This window comes from Nothobranchius furzeri, chromosome 10 (assembly GCF_043380555.1).
Source record: "Nothobranchius furzeri strain GRZ-AD chromosome 10, NfurGRZ-RIMD1, whole genome shotgun sequence".
Classification (NCBI taxonomy): Eukaryota; Metazoa; Chordata; class Actinopteri; order Cyprinodontiformes; family Nothobranchiidae; genus Nothobranchius; species Nothobranchius furzeri.
The window spans coordinates 62,535,649-62,548,967 of NC_091750.1; the positions used below are offsets into that span (position 1 = coordinate 62,535,649).

Consider the following 13,319-nt stretch of genomic DNA (forward strand, 5'->3'; position numbering starts at 1 on the left):
ATTTGAAGTGTTGCTGCCTTTTGCAGACACTTGTTTCCTGCACGTTCTGCAAACGGGATAGCCGTCTTCTATTAACTGTCCCTCAGCATTTTTCAGAAATCCCAAATATGCCCATACTTCCGATTTAGTCTTCTTTGAGGGCTGATGGATGTCCTGGGCGCTGCCGTCGCCTCCTTCGGCCATTATTTCAGCTTCAAAGTTTTGGTGCCGTTGCAAATTAAAAAGTGCGTGTGCGCACAGCGGGAACTTCAGCTGAAGCGACGGTGGCTGGTAAGGGTCATCGCGCCGAAACCGCGGCCACGGTAAACCCACCGAGATAATATAGTTTTTTAAAAACTGGACGGTTATTTTTATTGTCAACTTTTTTACCGGGGTTTACCGCTATACCGGTTACCGTGACAACCCTATTCAGGACCTTGGACAGCTCAGTGCTAGAGCCCTGATGGACCGCGGCTGCGAGCTGTTACGCTAATGAGGATGCCACCAAAAGAGAGGTCGTGTGAGGAGCTAAGAAAAAAAAAGACGAGCGCTAAGGAGCGAGAGACACAGAGAGCGAGGCTCTGAGATAAACTGAAAGTTCCTGCACTGGGAGACGGACCTGATCAAACAGATGAGGACGGAGAGATGCGATGAGAAGCTGGAGTTGAGAGACGACCTGGAAATCTGACGGGTCTCCATCGCTGATCCCTGAGCTGAACGGGAAGCCTGCTGCTTCCCGTATTTGGCGACGACACCCCAGAGGAAAGCTTCTGGCCGATGAGTATCTGCTTTCCTAGGGTTCTAACAGACTGTGTCTTGGGTTTATGGCTTTTAGACGGTCTCTAACTGGTGCTGTGTGTGTTATTTACCACCAGACTAATGCTCTCCATCAATATCGAGTAAATGGATGCCCTTGTGTGGAATGCTGCTGATTAGGATTGAAGTCCTTTTGGTGTGTTGTCTCTGCTAGGGACTTGGAAGGTAAATAAGGAGAAATCCTAGGCTGAGCTAAATAACTCCCAGAGTGGGACCCCTCACCCCCACCCAACCACCCTCTCTCTCTCTCTCTCTCTCTCTCTCTCTCTCTCTCTCTCTCTCTCTCTCTCTCTCTCTCTCTCTCTCTCTCTCTATCTATCTATCTATCTATCTATCTCTGCTGACAAGGAGATTGGGCCCTCTGTTTTGGAGGTGTTTTGATCGTGGTTTTATGTAAAGGAATGTTTGCTCTCTCCCTCGTGGGGTTTTAGATGACCCGCTGTGTTTTGAAGCCGGGCATCCTCCTCCCCTTTGTTTGTGTAAATAGCTGGTTTGTCTTCTTAAGCTCCCCCAGGTTGATTACTGTTGTTAATTAAAGGACTGTTTATTGTTTATTGAGTGTTTTGACCTTTCCCCTTAGTTTCAGGGAGATTTTTGGTTATTTTTTTGTCACCCAGAGCTATGGGAGGAGACCATCAGGCAGAGCTTTTAAAAATAAAAAGCATTTTAAATAACCTTAACTGTCTCGCCTTTTGTTATGTTTTGACCCCATACCCTCCTGGACATGAAGGGGTTGTAACACCGGTAATTTAACAAAGCTTTTAACATCACACAGCCACTCTCTTAACATATCCCCTTGAACGCCATAAAATACAACATAATTTGAATGAAGAAAATGGCCACAATTGTATTAATGTCTATGGCTGTGGACACCTTTTGGTGTTGATCAGTGATGTTCTTAACTTTTGAAACGGTCTCAATGTTCTGATGTCTTAGTAAATTTCTTAAAGCATCAGTTTTGTGTGGTTACACAACAGTTGAGAGGACAGAGTGCTACACACCCTCCCAGAAACTTCCCTGAACTCCTACAGTTGAAACGCAGCTGAAGTATCTCTAGACCAGGCGTCATCAACCTGTTGCCCCCAGGAACTCTATAATGTGCCCTCAGGCCTGTTATAAAAAAAATAGCACTACTGACCATTCAGCAAAGTCTAAAGTATTATTTTCTGCTGCTATTTTTTAAATCGCACTTTATGTGATTAAAAACATGTCAGCAGAGATGGCTTACAGAAAGAGACGAGGATGGATAGAATCATGAATCATCCATCAGAGGAACAGCTTATGTTAGATGTTTTGGAGATAAATTCAGAGAGGACAGACTGAGATGGTTTGGATGTGTCCAGTGGAGAGACATTGACGATATAGGTAGAAGGATGCTGAGGTAGGAGCCACCAGGCTGAAAGAGGACATGAGTTAATTGGTATGAGGGTAAAAGATGCAAAATGGAGGACTAAATGGAGACGGATGATTGGCTATGACGACTCCTGAAGGGACGAGCTGAAAGAGAAAAGAGATTTTTCTTATCAGACTTGCATTGACAAGGATTGTAAAATTATATTTTTTAAAAAGCCTTAAAATATATCATTTATACATGAAGTTTAGTTAGACTCAAATCTATTCTAGTTCAAAGGTCAGTATTGTATGCACAATAAAAATTGGTAGCCCATCATAAGGCTCAATAGTCATGAATAACTCTCAGGTTCACATTTGGTTGGAGGAAAAAGTGTCTGGGGTTGGAGCATAAGTAAGAGGGAAAGTTTTTTCTTTCTAATGTTGACCTGAAGGATTAGATGCCAGCATGATATAAGTGTCAACAACAGAGAACACAGCGCTGCAAACGGGTCATCTGCAGCACGTTTACTGACAGAGCTTAGACACAATAAGGTGTATGATGGACTTTTTTAACTCTGCTTTTGGCAAAAATATCACCTTTATCCATCCTGCATATTTCATAATCAGTGGATTTACTGGCATTCCTAATATAAAGTACTACTATGTTTTTCTCTTTTTGGTCTATATCGCTTCAGTCCTTGGAAATGCAGTAGTGATGGTTGTAATTTACCTGGATCACAACCTCAGAACTCCTAAATATATAGCAGTTTTTAACCTTGCATTTGTTGATCTGTTAAGTAACACTGTTTTGGTGCCGAAGGTGATTGACATCTTCTTGTTTAACCACTTCATCATCCCCTACATTGACTGCTTGGTTTTCTGTTTTTTCAGCTACACCTGCCTTTCAATGCAGGCTCTAAACCTGGTTGCTCTGTCCTGCGACCGGGTGGTGGCTATCATGTTTCCTCTGCACTATCATACAAAGATTACCAACAGATCTATGTTTAGTCTGATGGGTTATTTCTGGCTGTTTGTTGTAGTTGCTGTTTTAACTTCAGTTGCTCTTCTCACAAGGCTTACCTTCTGTAATTCTGTGGTAATCAACAGCTATTTCTGTGATTATGGTCAGATATTTGAAATGGCGTGTAATGACTATTTTCCCAATGTTGTCATTAGTTACTTGTTGAGATTTCTTATTCTATGGGTTCCTTTATTAGTCATCTTATCTAGTTATTTTTGTATTGGCTATGCTTTGGCTAAAGTTGCATCATTTCAAGAAAGAGCAAAGGCACTGAAAACCTGCACATCTCACATTTCATTAGTGGCGATGTATTTCTTCCCTGTAATAATCACATTTACTAGGGGTCCGCAAATACACCCAAATGCTAGAATAATAAACCTGTCTCTGACCTCCATCTTTCCTCCCATGTTGAATCCAATTATTTATGTTTTACAAACTCAAGAAATCAAAAATTCATTGAAGAAAATGTTAGAAATCAGAAAGCTATCTAGAATCATAGTAAAATAATAAAAACAAAATATTGCCACATTTGTGAAGAAGGGTTGGTGTTAAAAACGTCTATGTTCTAATTTATGTTCACAAGAACTAGATTTTATTCATATTTTCTTGTAAATTAGTTCTCTTTTCTAAATTATAGCAAAGGAACATCTAATGGAAGTCATTTTTCAATAGCTTTTACTTCATAAATTCTATTAAAATTGAATAAGCTCTGGCAAAATTAGCGGAATTTCAGAAATTCCTAGAATGTTTTTAAAAGATTTACATTTAGCTGATTGTTTCAAACAATTCTTGTCACAACAGCATTTGTTGCAGATAAATGAGCCTAGATCTGGAGCAAACATGTTTTTGAATCTTGTTTTAATTTTTACTTTTAAGTGATTGTAACATTTTAATTTTTTTGCAACATAAGTCTTTTTAAAACAAATTAGAAAATGATTGAATTGAAAAACCTTCTTGTATGATTTTTGAATTGATGTACTATCATACTGTATTTGCATTTCCAATGAAAGTCACTGTGTGTCATGGTAATGTTTGTTTAGACCCACAACACTAATAATAATCAACAACACTGTCTTTTCTTAAAGAATTCATATTGATATAATTGTTATTAGAGGAAGGACGCCAGCATTACAATGTGAATGCTTTATCCTGACGTGGAAATTATTCTGTTAAAAAATAATTATTATGGGGCAACAAATTTTAAATATCTTGTAAGTAGATCATGCATTTTATAGACTGTACGCGATTTTTAAAGTCAAATACAAAGTATTTTTAAGTAACTGCACCATTCTTGTCTTTGAATGAAAACTGTTTAGGGTGTAGTAACTGCAATTTTAACTGAAAGAGCTTATTTAAAATAAATCTAAATTTTCTAATGATATATGAGTTCTGATATTTTGAATGAATTTTAAACTATAAACTGTAATTTCTGCTTGGTATACTTTGTACAAGACACTGCTACTTAATTTTGTTCATGCTCTGGCAGCAATATGCTTCTGTACATGGCCACATGGTGCCCTGGAGATTTTATCTTTGGTTTTCTGCCATTGATGGATGAATCTGATGAAGGTCAATTTCCAAGTTTTTCAACTATTCACTCACTCACTCACTCACTCACTCACTCACTCACTCACTCGTACAACCAAAAGTCATCAATTAATCTGAACATGCATCCTTTTGGTGTTTAGGAATGCCTTTAGAAACACTATGTATACACAGGGAGGCTGTAGTTGAGATTTAAACCTGCAACCTTCTTGCTGCGAGGCAACAGTTATACCAGTTGTGCAACCATGCAGTCTGTTATGCAAACAATGTTTTGAAAATAATGTAAAGAACATAACATGGCATGATGAATACATACAAACAAGTGTATACTAAAAACTGCTAAATTTGAATGACATTAACCTTTCCACTGTCCTAATGGGTGTGACCCTGCGAGGAAAGTTGACCATTGAGCAGGACTGATGGTTTATCCCTTGGGTCCATGTGGCAGGGGTGAGGAGTGAGCACCGCCTCACCCCTGCCACGTGGACCTCAAGCGATAAACCATCAATCCTGCTCAATGGTCAACTTTCCTCGCGGGGTCACACCCATAAAGACAGTGGAAGGTTTACAAAAAAGTTTAGTCAAAAATAGGAAGTATTATTTGGTAGGATAATTATAAGTAAAAAGCTATAATTTAAGTTTTTATTAAGGGGCTTCCAATGTAGGCAACTATTATGAAAACAGCAGGCTTATTTGATTGGACGTTTGTGTTTCTGAAGTTGGCCAATGGACAACAGGACTTAGATAATGAACAAGAAGGGGATATGAAAAACACTACAGAAGAGCTCCAGTGTCTGCAGCAGCTTTGTCTCGACTGACGGAGCTTAGATTCGCTACAGGTTGACTACACATTTGAAATGGACCTGTTCAACTCCGCTCTTGGCAGAAATATCACCTTCATCCGACCTGCATATTTTATAATAAGTGGATTTATTGGCATTCCTTATATGAAGTACTACTATGTTTTTCTCTGTTTTGTCTATATTGCTTCAGTCCTTGGAAACACAGTAGTAATGGTTCTGATCTACTTGGATCATAACCTCAGAACTCCTAAATATGTAGCAGTTTTTAACCTTGCATTTGTGGACCTGTTGGGTAACACAGTTCAGGTGCCGAAGGTGCTCGACATCTTTTTGTTTAATCACTTTAACATCTCCTATAATGACTGCTTGACATTCCTGTTTTTCTGCTATACTTGCCTTTCAATGCAGGCTCTTAACCTAGTTGCTCTCTCCTACGACCGGGTGGTGGCTATCATGTTTCCTCTGCACTATCAGACAAAGGTTACCCACAGATTTATGTTTAGTTTGATCGCCTTTTTCTGGCTGTTTGCTATAATAGCTCTTCTGGTTGCTGTTGGTCTTCTCACCAGACTCTCCTTCTGTGATTCAGTTGTAATTAACAGCTATTTCTGTGATCATGGTCAAATATACAGACTTGCGTGCAACAACAATTTTCCCAATTCTGTCATCGGTTTCTTGTTGCCATTTCTCATTCTTTGGCTTCCTCTGTTTGTCATCTTGTCCAGTTACATTTGTATTGGCTATGCTTTAGTTAAAGTAGTGACAGTTAATGAACGAATGAAGGCCTTCAAAACCTGCACAGCTCATCTTTCATTAGTGGCGATCTATTTTATCCCTATATTAATCACATTTACCATGAGTGCAAGAATACATCCTAATGCCAGGATAATCAACTTGTCTCTGACTTCAGTGTTTCCACCCATGTTAAACCCAATTATTTATGTTTTGCAAACACACGAAATCAAAAGTTCATTGAAGAAAATTTTTAAATTCATCAGGCGATCCAGAATTTTAGTTAAAGGAGATCGGACATAGTCCAAAATTCAATTTTGTTTTTACATTTATTTTGATTGTACTTATTGCAGGTTTCTTAGAGAACTGAAATTTTAATGCCAAATTGCACGATCAAATTAGCATCTATAAGCACCAACAAGAGACAATTAAGAGGAAAGATTTGGTGTTGAATGAAGTTTATTAGTAATATTGTGTGCTTACGTGCTTGAATTGAGAAGTTATGTTTTAAAATCTAGTGAGATGATGAAAAATAAATGTTATGGGCTCATATTTCCTCAACGATTATTTCAATACATTATATCAGAAATGTGTGACCTTTACTGGCTTATTTAAGCTATGGTGAAGTAAGATTTTATTTTGTATTTTTTAAATCAACTACACATTTTTTAAAATGTTGTTTTTATTTAACTTGCTTTGATTAGGCCAGCTAGGATTCAAGTAAATAGGCCCACAGAGAAAGCAGATTATGGTTCTGCCCCTTTCTGTATTATATTTGATCAAATCCAATATTTCCTGAATAAAAACACATTTTCTTACAGTGTGTGAAGTGACTATTATATTGTCTTGAGTTATTGTATGAGAAATGTTCTATGTTTTATGTTGCATAGCTGGAAGTGTTGTGGATTTAGTTGATGCTTTTTGGTGGAATAACCTAAATGATTAATTTTTAAAAAGAGGCAGAAGGGTGAAGTTAACATAAAAAGCCTAATTAGTTTAATGAAACTAAAAATCCTGTTGATTCTGTAAAATAAATAAAGAGGAAAATAAAACTCTACTGAGTCAAATTGCAAAAAAACAACTGTTTTCTGATGCTTGTGCAGGGACTGGTATTAAAACAATAAAGAGGCATCATAAAGAATTAAGCTTCCCATACCTTGAACTGAAAGAGAACAACGGGAAGAGGCAACATCAGATGACAGAACAGCACTGACATCTGCAGCAGCACAGAGCTTAGGCACAAGCCAATTTTAAAATGGACCTTTTCAGCTCTGCTCTTGGCAGAAATATCACCTTCATCCGTCCTGCGTATTTCATAATCAGTGGCTTTATTGGCATTCCTTATATGAAGTACTACTATGTTTTTCTTTGTTTGTCTATATTGCTTCAGTCCTAGTGGTGGTTCTGATCTACCTGGATCATAACCTCAGAACTCCTAAATATGCTGCAGTTTTTAACCTTGCACTTGTGGACCTGTTGGGTAACACAGCTCAGGTGCCGAAGGTGCTCGACATCTTTTTGTTTAACCATTTTAACATCTCCTATAACGACTGCTTGACATTCCTGTTTTTCTGCTTTTCTTTCCCCTCACTCCAGGCTCTTAACCTGGTTGCTCTCTCCTACGACTGGGTGGTGGCTATCATGTTTCCTCTGCACTATCAAAGATCACCAACAGATTTATGTTTAGCTTAATAGCTTCTTTCTGGTTATTTTCTGTAATTGCTGTTATAATAGCAGTTGGTCTCATCACCAGACTCTCCTTCTGTAATTCAGTGGTGATTACTGGATGATAAATTTGTAATTTGCTTGCTGTAGGGATGTCTGACCTTATCAGGCGACCAATAATATAGGCCGATATTGGCATTAGAATGTAATATTGGAAAATATCGGTATCGGTTTTTGCTTCTTTAATTACCCAACTTTTACATACAATGCACATATTGTCCATCAAAGTCTTCTTCTGTATCTCCTCTTTATGGAAGCCCTGAAAGGCAACAGATTTTAATGTGGCATTTTTCAGCTTTTTCCCTGCTTCTGAACCAAAAATCACCAAAAAAGTGTTTTTTCCTTTTGTAAAAATTCTAATCGTTACTTTATCATTTTTTTGCTCAACCCGAAAAGGCAAACAAACACAAAAATAACAAAAAATAAAAATAAAAAAATATCTTTTTTTTTCCTCTTGTAAGTTTTCTAACTATGTACTTGCTTTTAGAAATTATCCCGAGGTGACACTGGTAATACATCCCTTCAAACATCTGCAAAATTGCTTCTGTAGTCATTTATTCTAGTTTGACAACTCCAAGTGACATCCTAAACATACATATATCAAAAATTATTTTACTCCTTTAATAGAATTTATGTTTTTCTATATTTTTATGTATTTATTTCAATTTTCTATTTCAACGGGGTTTGGTTCCTTAAGGACTATTTGTCTGGAGTGTAAAAATAGTAAAAGGGAATTTTTGATTTTATTTGTCAACATCAAACTCAGCTTTCAATATTTATTTTTCTTTTATAAACATTTCACAACTGCACAATATACTTCTTGATGACTTTATTATAAATTATTTTAACTTAAGACCTTTTCTATTTAATTCATTTTTTTTAATAAAACCCCATCTGCTTGCTACTTATTTTTATATTTTAATATATATGGGACTATCTTTCAATAAAAAAAGCCACATTTAGACTAAAATGTCTTTTTGTCCTTTATATTCAGCTAATTACAGCTAATTGTTTATGACTCTTTGTATCTTTTTAAATGATTTAAGCTTTTTGGGGGTGAGTTGTTGGAGCAATTATTGTTACACTGGGATATTTTTGCATTAATGACAATATTGGTAAATACATTTGTCCATGAACCACATTATTAAAATGCAATATAAAAAAGATAGCGGAGACGTCTTTTAACAATCAACAAATAAACAACAAAACCTGATTTTTGTTTTACAACTGCAGAGTAAATTAAACCATTCTCTGAACCCATATCAGTTTTTCATCATGGTATCTTTAATAAAAGGATGTGTAGTGGCTTAGTTTCAGTAAATATGGCAAGTCATTTTAACAGTTATTCAATAGCCTTACCACTTTGTAAATCCCATTTAAAACAGCAGTAATATAATTTATCCAAGTCCATATAGCATTCATACTAGTCTAAACTGAAAATAAAAAATAGCACAAGCAATTTTGCTGCTGGTCAAAATTTAATGGTCACTATTTCATGATGGCTGCACGGTGGCGCAGTGGTTAGAGCTGTTGCCTTGCAGCAAGAAAGTCCGGGGTTCGCTTCCCAGCCTGGGATCTTTCTGCATGGAGTTTGCATGTTCTCCCTGTGCATGCGTGGGTTCTCTCCGGGTACTCTGGCTTCCTCCCACAGTCCAAAAACATGACTGTTAGGTTGATTGGTCTGTCTAAATTGCCCCTAGGTGTGAGTGTGTGTGCATGATTGTTTGTCCTGTGTGTCTCTGTGCTTAATTAGAAGAAGAAGACAGAAGAAAATATCATTACATAATTAAGCAAAACTGAAACACTAATATAAAGTATATATATTATATTTTTTTTCTCCCTTCAAATCTGGGAGGGTGGAACCCCAGCTCCAGCTATGGACGAGCCCCCAGGGGGCCCAACTTGATATTTTTTTCATGGGGCCCAAAATCTCTGGCAGCCCCCCTGCATGAGTGATTATGGGCTTTGTGATGCATGGCGATCTCTTCATCCTAACCGTAGAGAATATACTTTTTTTTCACACGCCCATCACTCTCATTCACGTTTGGATTATTTTCCAGTCAGCAGCTCATTGTTGGCTGACATTTCAGACACTGAGATACACCCCATAGTTGTCAGCGACCATGCTCCGGTTTCTTTAACTCTGGTAAAAAAGAAGACAATCCCACCAAGCAAAAACTGGAGGTTTAACACATCACTGCTTAAAGATGAAGGTTTTATAGAATTTTTTTTAAAAGGAGTGGGCTTTATATTTAGAACATAATGACCTGCCTGGAACATCAGCATCTGTTCTCTGGGAGGCTGGAAAGGCAGTGATGAGAGGTAAAATAATCTCTTTCTCATCACATAAGAAAAAAACAGAAAACAAACGTATTCAGGAGTTAGAGGAAATCATTAAGTCTTTAGAGGCATCCACAGAAGAAGAGTTAATGAGCAAATTACGTGAAGCTAAATTAGAACTTCATGGAGTTATAGACAAAAAGACGCAATTTTTAGCATAAAGACTATGAATAGAAAACTTTGAACATAGTAATAAATCAGGTAAATTTTTAGCTAGCCAATTAAAAATTATTAAATAGAAAACTACCATATCTGCTGTTAGACTCAACTGGGAATATAGTTTATGACCCTGAAAGAATAAACAACACTTTCAGAGACTTTTACCAAACTTTGTACTCACCACAGATAAACCCATCAGATAACGAGATCAATGAGTTCCTTGACAGGATAACCCCGGGTTTCCACAGGAGCCGTCAGCAGCACGTTACTGCAGCAGCACGTCTTGCTCGCGTAAGCTGCTGCTCTGCCCTTCCCATGAGACGCGAAGCAGCAGGGGAGCAGCTGTCACCGACAGAGCACGAAGTCACACGAGTGACTTCGTCAATAAACACAACAAGCAGGAGAAAACTACAACATGGTTTGTTGTAGTTTTAAAACTATGTAGCATAAAACTATGCTCTGTCCGTTTTATAATCGCCAATACGGACCTGACAAAAAAAGGAGACCACTAGCTATGTGATAACTTCTCACGGGGCCGCACAGTTAGTAACCTTTTTTAAAGTAAAGCAACCGGAAGGCAGTACGTTCTTTATTCTGAAAATCTCGGGAGCGTCTCTCCATTTCCACGTCCGATTTCCTGTCTTTCCTTCCCCAAAAATGTCGAACTTGACCCATTTCAGAGGCGTCGCGCGTAGAAAATAAAACCGGCGCGTAAAGGCCGCGACATGCTGCTCCTGAGACGCGTCCGACTCGCGCTGCTGACCGCTGCTGACCGCTGCTGACGGCTCCAGTGGAAAAGGTTCTGTTGACCACAGCGGTTCCTATCAGCAGCTATGACGTGCTGCTGCAGTAACGTGCTGCTGACGGCTCCTGTGGAAAGCCGGGGTAACACTTCCTAAATTATCAGACAGCCAAGTTACAGTCCTGGACTCGCCACTAACATCAGCTGAGCTCCAGGAAGCCTTTAAATCCATGACTAATAGGAAAGCTCCAGGTCCAGATGGTTTTCCAGTAGAGTTCTACAAAGAATTCTGGATCATTCTGGCTCCAATATTTTTCAGAATGGTGAGGGAAATCGAAGAGAGTGGCAGATTACAGCGAAACATGAACGCAGCCAATATTAGTCTCTTGGTAAAACCAGGCAAAGACCCTACATTTCCTGCCAGCTATCGCCTAATTTCTCTTATTAATGTTGATCTCAAAATAATTTGTAAAGCCCTGGCAAAATGATTAGAAAAGGTAACTCCCTTCATAATACACCCTGACCAAACTGGTTTCATCAAGGGTAGACAGTCATCCACTAACTCACGTAGATTACTTAATTTGATAGATTTCTCTTAGCGTAGAAACATAGAAACTAGTATATTATCTCTAGATGCAGAAAAGGCTTTTGATAGTTATGTTATTTATTTAGTTAGTTATGTCTCTCCCAAGTTAGCAGATCTAACCAAACTAAACTACATCCCACTTTTAAAGAAAGTGGAAGATGATCTTGCAAGATGTAAATCCTTACCGATATAACTCATGGGGAGAGTTGCTACAATTAAAATGATGGTCTTACCCAGAATAAATTACTTATTTTCAATTATCCCAAACAAACCACCAGCTGACTTGTTTAGATCTCTGGACTCCTCAATTACCAAATTCCTTTGGCAGGATAAACCTCCACGAATTAGCTTAAAAACACTTCAGAAGACCTAAGACAGAGGAGGACTGGATCTACCCAACTTTTATTATTTCTTCTTAGCCAACAGGCTGCAATATTTACCAAGAAGGTTGCAAGATATCCCACTAGATGAGTCTTGGTTAGACATAGAACAGACACTTTGCAATACGATAGAGCTTTCAGACTTACCATTTATTAGCTCAAGCATAAGAAAACATGAAGGCTTCAAAAGTATTAGTATCAGCACCTCTCTGACAGCATGGTGGGAGTATCTTAAAATGACAGAGTCTTCACTAGTACCATGCAGACGCACACCTATCTGGAATAATCCTGATATTTTGCAAAATAATAAAATGATGAACCTTCCGGACTGGAAAAATAAAGGAATCTTATACCTGGAACACATATATGAAGGATTGGACGTCATCCCATTCAATAGAATAGTCTCCCAATTTGGAATAGATAAGAATAGCTTTTTAGAATACCACCAAATTAAATCTGTAGTCAAACAAAAATTTAAGCTCAATAAAATAGAATTACAAACACCACCAAGGGTATTAGACTTCTGTAATCTCAAACCCCCCAAACTACTGTCTAAAGTATATAAGACACTGTCCAAAGTAGACGATAGATTAGCAATCCCTATTGAAAAATGGGAGGTGGATCTAAAAGTCAGCTTTGACCAGAACTTCTGGTCCCAAACTTGTTTGAAAAAATTTAAAATGATCAGACACTCCAATTTACAATTAATTCAGTACAAAATTCTACGCAGAGTACACTATACACATAGGCGTCATTTTAACCGGGGACGCCGGGGACATGTCCCCGGCAAAGTTTGTGATTGGCAGCTGTGTCCTCCCCTACTTTCAAAAATGCCTGCTGATGAGGATTTTTGTTTTACCAGCTCAGATCTTATCCAGGGGTCGGCAACCTGTTCCCATCAAAGAGCCATTATTACCCGTTTCCCACGGTAAGTTTGGACGGACCTTAATAAGCAGTGACTTAAGTGAAGCAGGCAGGTTGCGCTAGAAAATTTAGTTTAAAAAGACGTCATAAATGTTTTCCCCCGTCATTTTTATTTATAAAATATGAAGTAAAAACTCACAATTTAATTTTCATTCATTTGTCATTAATATGTAGTCTACACCTGTGCGTTAAGTGGACCATCTTCCAGTAAACGCAAAGCATCCAGCCCACCTCT

General features: G+C 38.0%; 2 protein-coding genes across 2 annotated transcripts; both read left to right on the plus strand.

Moving 5' to 3' along the window:
* The first annotated feature begins 2,686 nt into the window (after positions 1–2,686).
* Positions 2,687–3,655, plus strand: LOC107373234 (olfactory receptor 8G17-like). The gene has a single exon (XM_015941398.3). The coding sequence runs from the start codon at positions 2,687–2,689 to the stop codon at positions 3,653–3,655; it is 969 nt and encodes a 322-aa protein (XP_015796884.3).
* A 1,895-nt stretch (positions 3,656–5,550) lies between these two features.
* LOC107373235 (olfactory receptor 1E16-like) lies at positions 5,551–6,588 on the plus strand. The gene has a single exon (XM_015941400.3). It carries the CDS (start codon positions 5,551–5,553, stop codon positions 6,529–6,531), a length of 981 nt encoding a protein of 326 aa, XP_015796886.3. The 3' UTR covers positions 6,532–6,588.
* Positions 6,589–13,319: the final 6,731 nt, after the last annotated feature.

Excerpts from the sequence above, each read along its gene's own strand:
- LOC107373234 (XM_015941398.3), top strand. The coding sequence starts at position 2,687 with ATGGACTTTTTTAACTCTGCTTTTGGCAAAAATATCACCTTTATCCAT.
- LOC107373235 (XM_015941400.3), top strand. The coding sequence starts at position 5,551 with ATGGACCTGTTCAACTCCGCTCTTGGCAGAAATATCACCTTCATCCGA.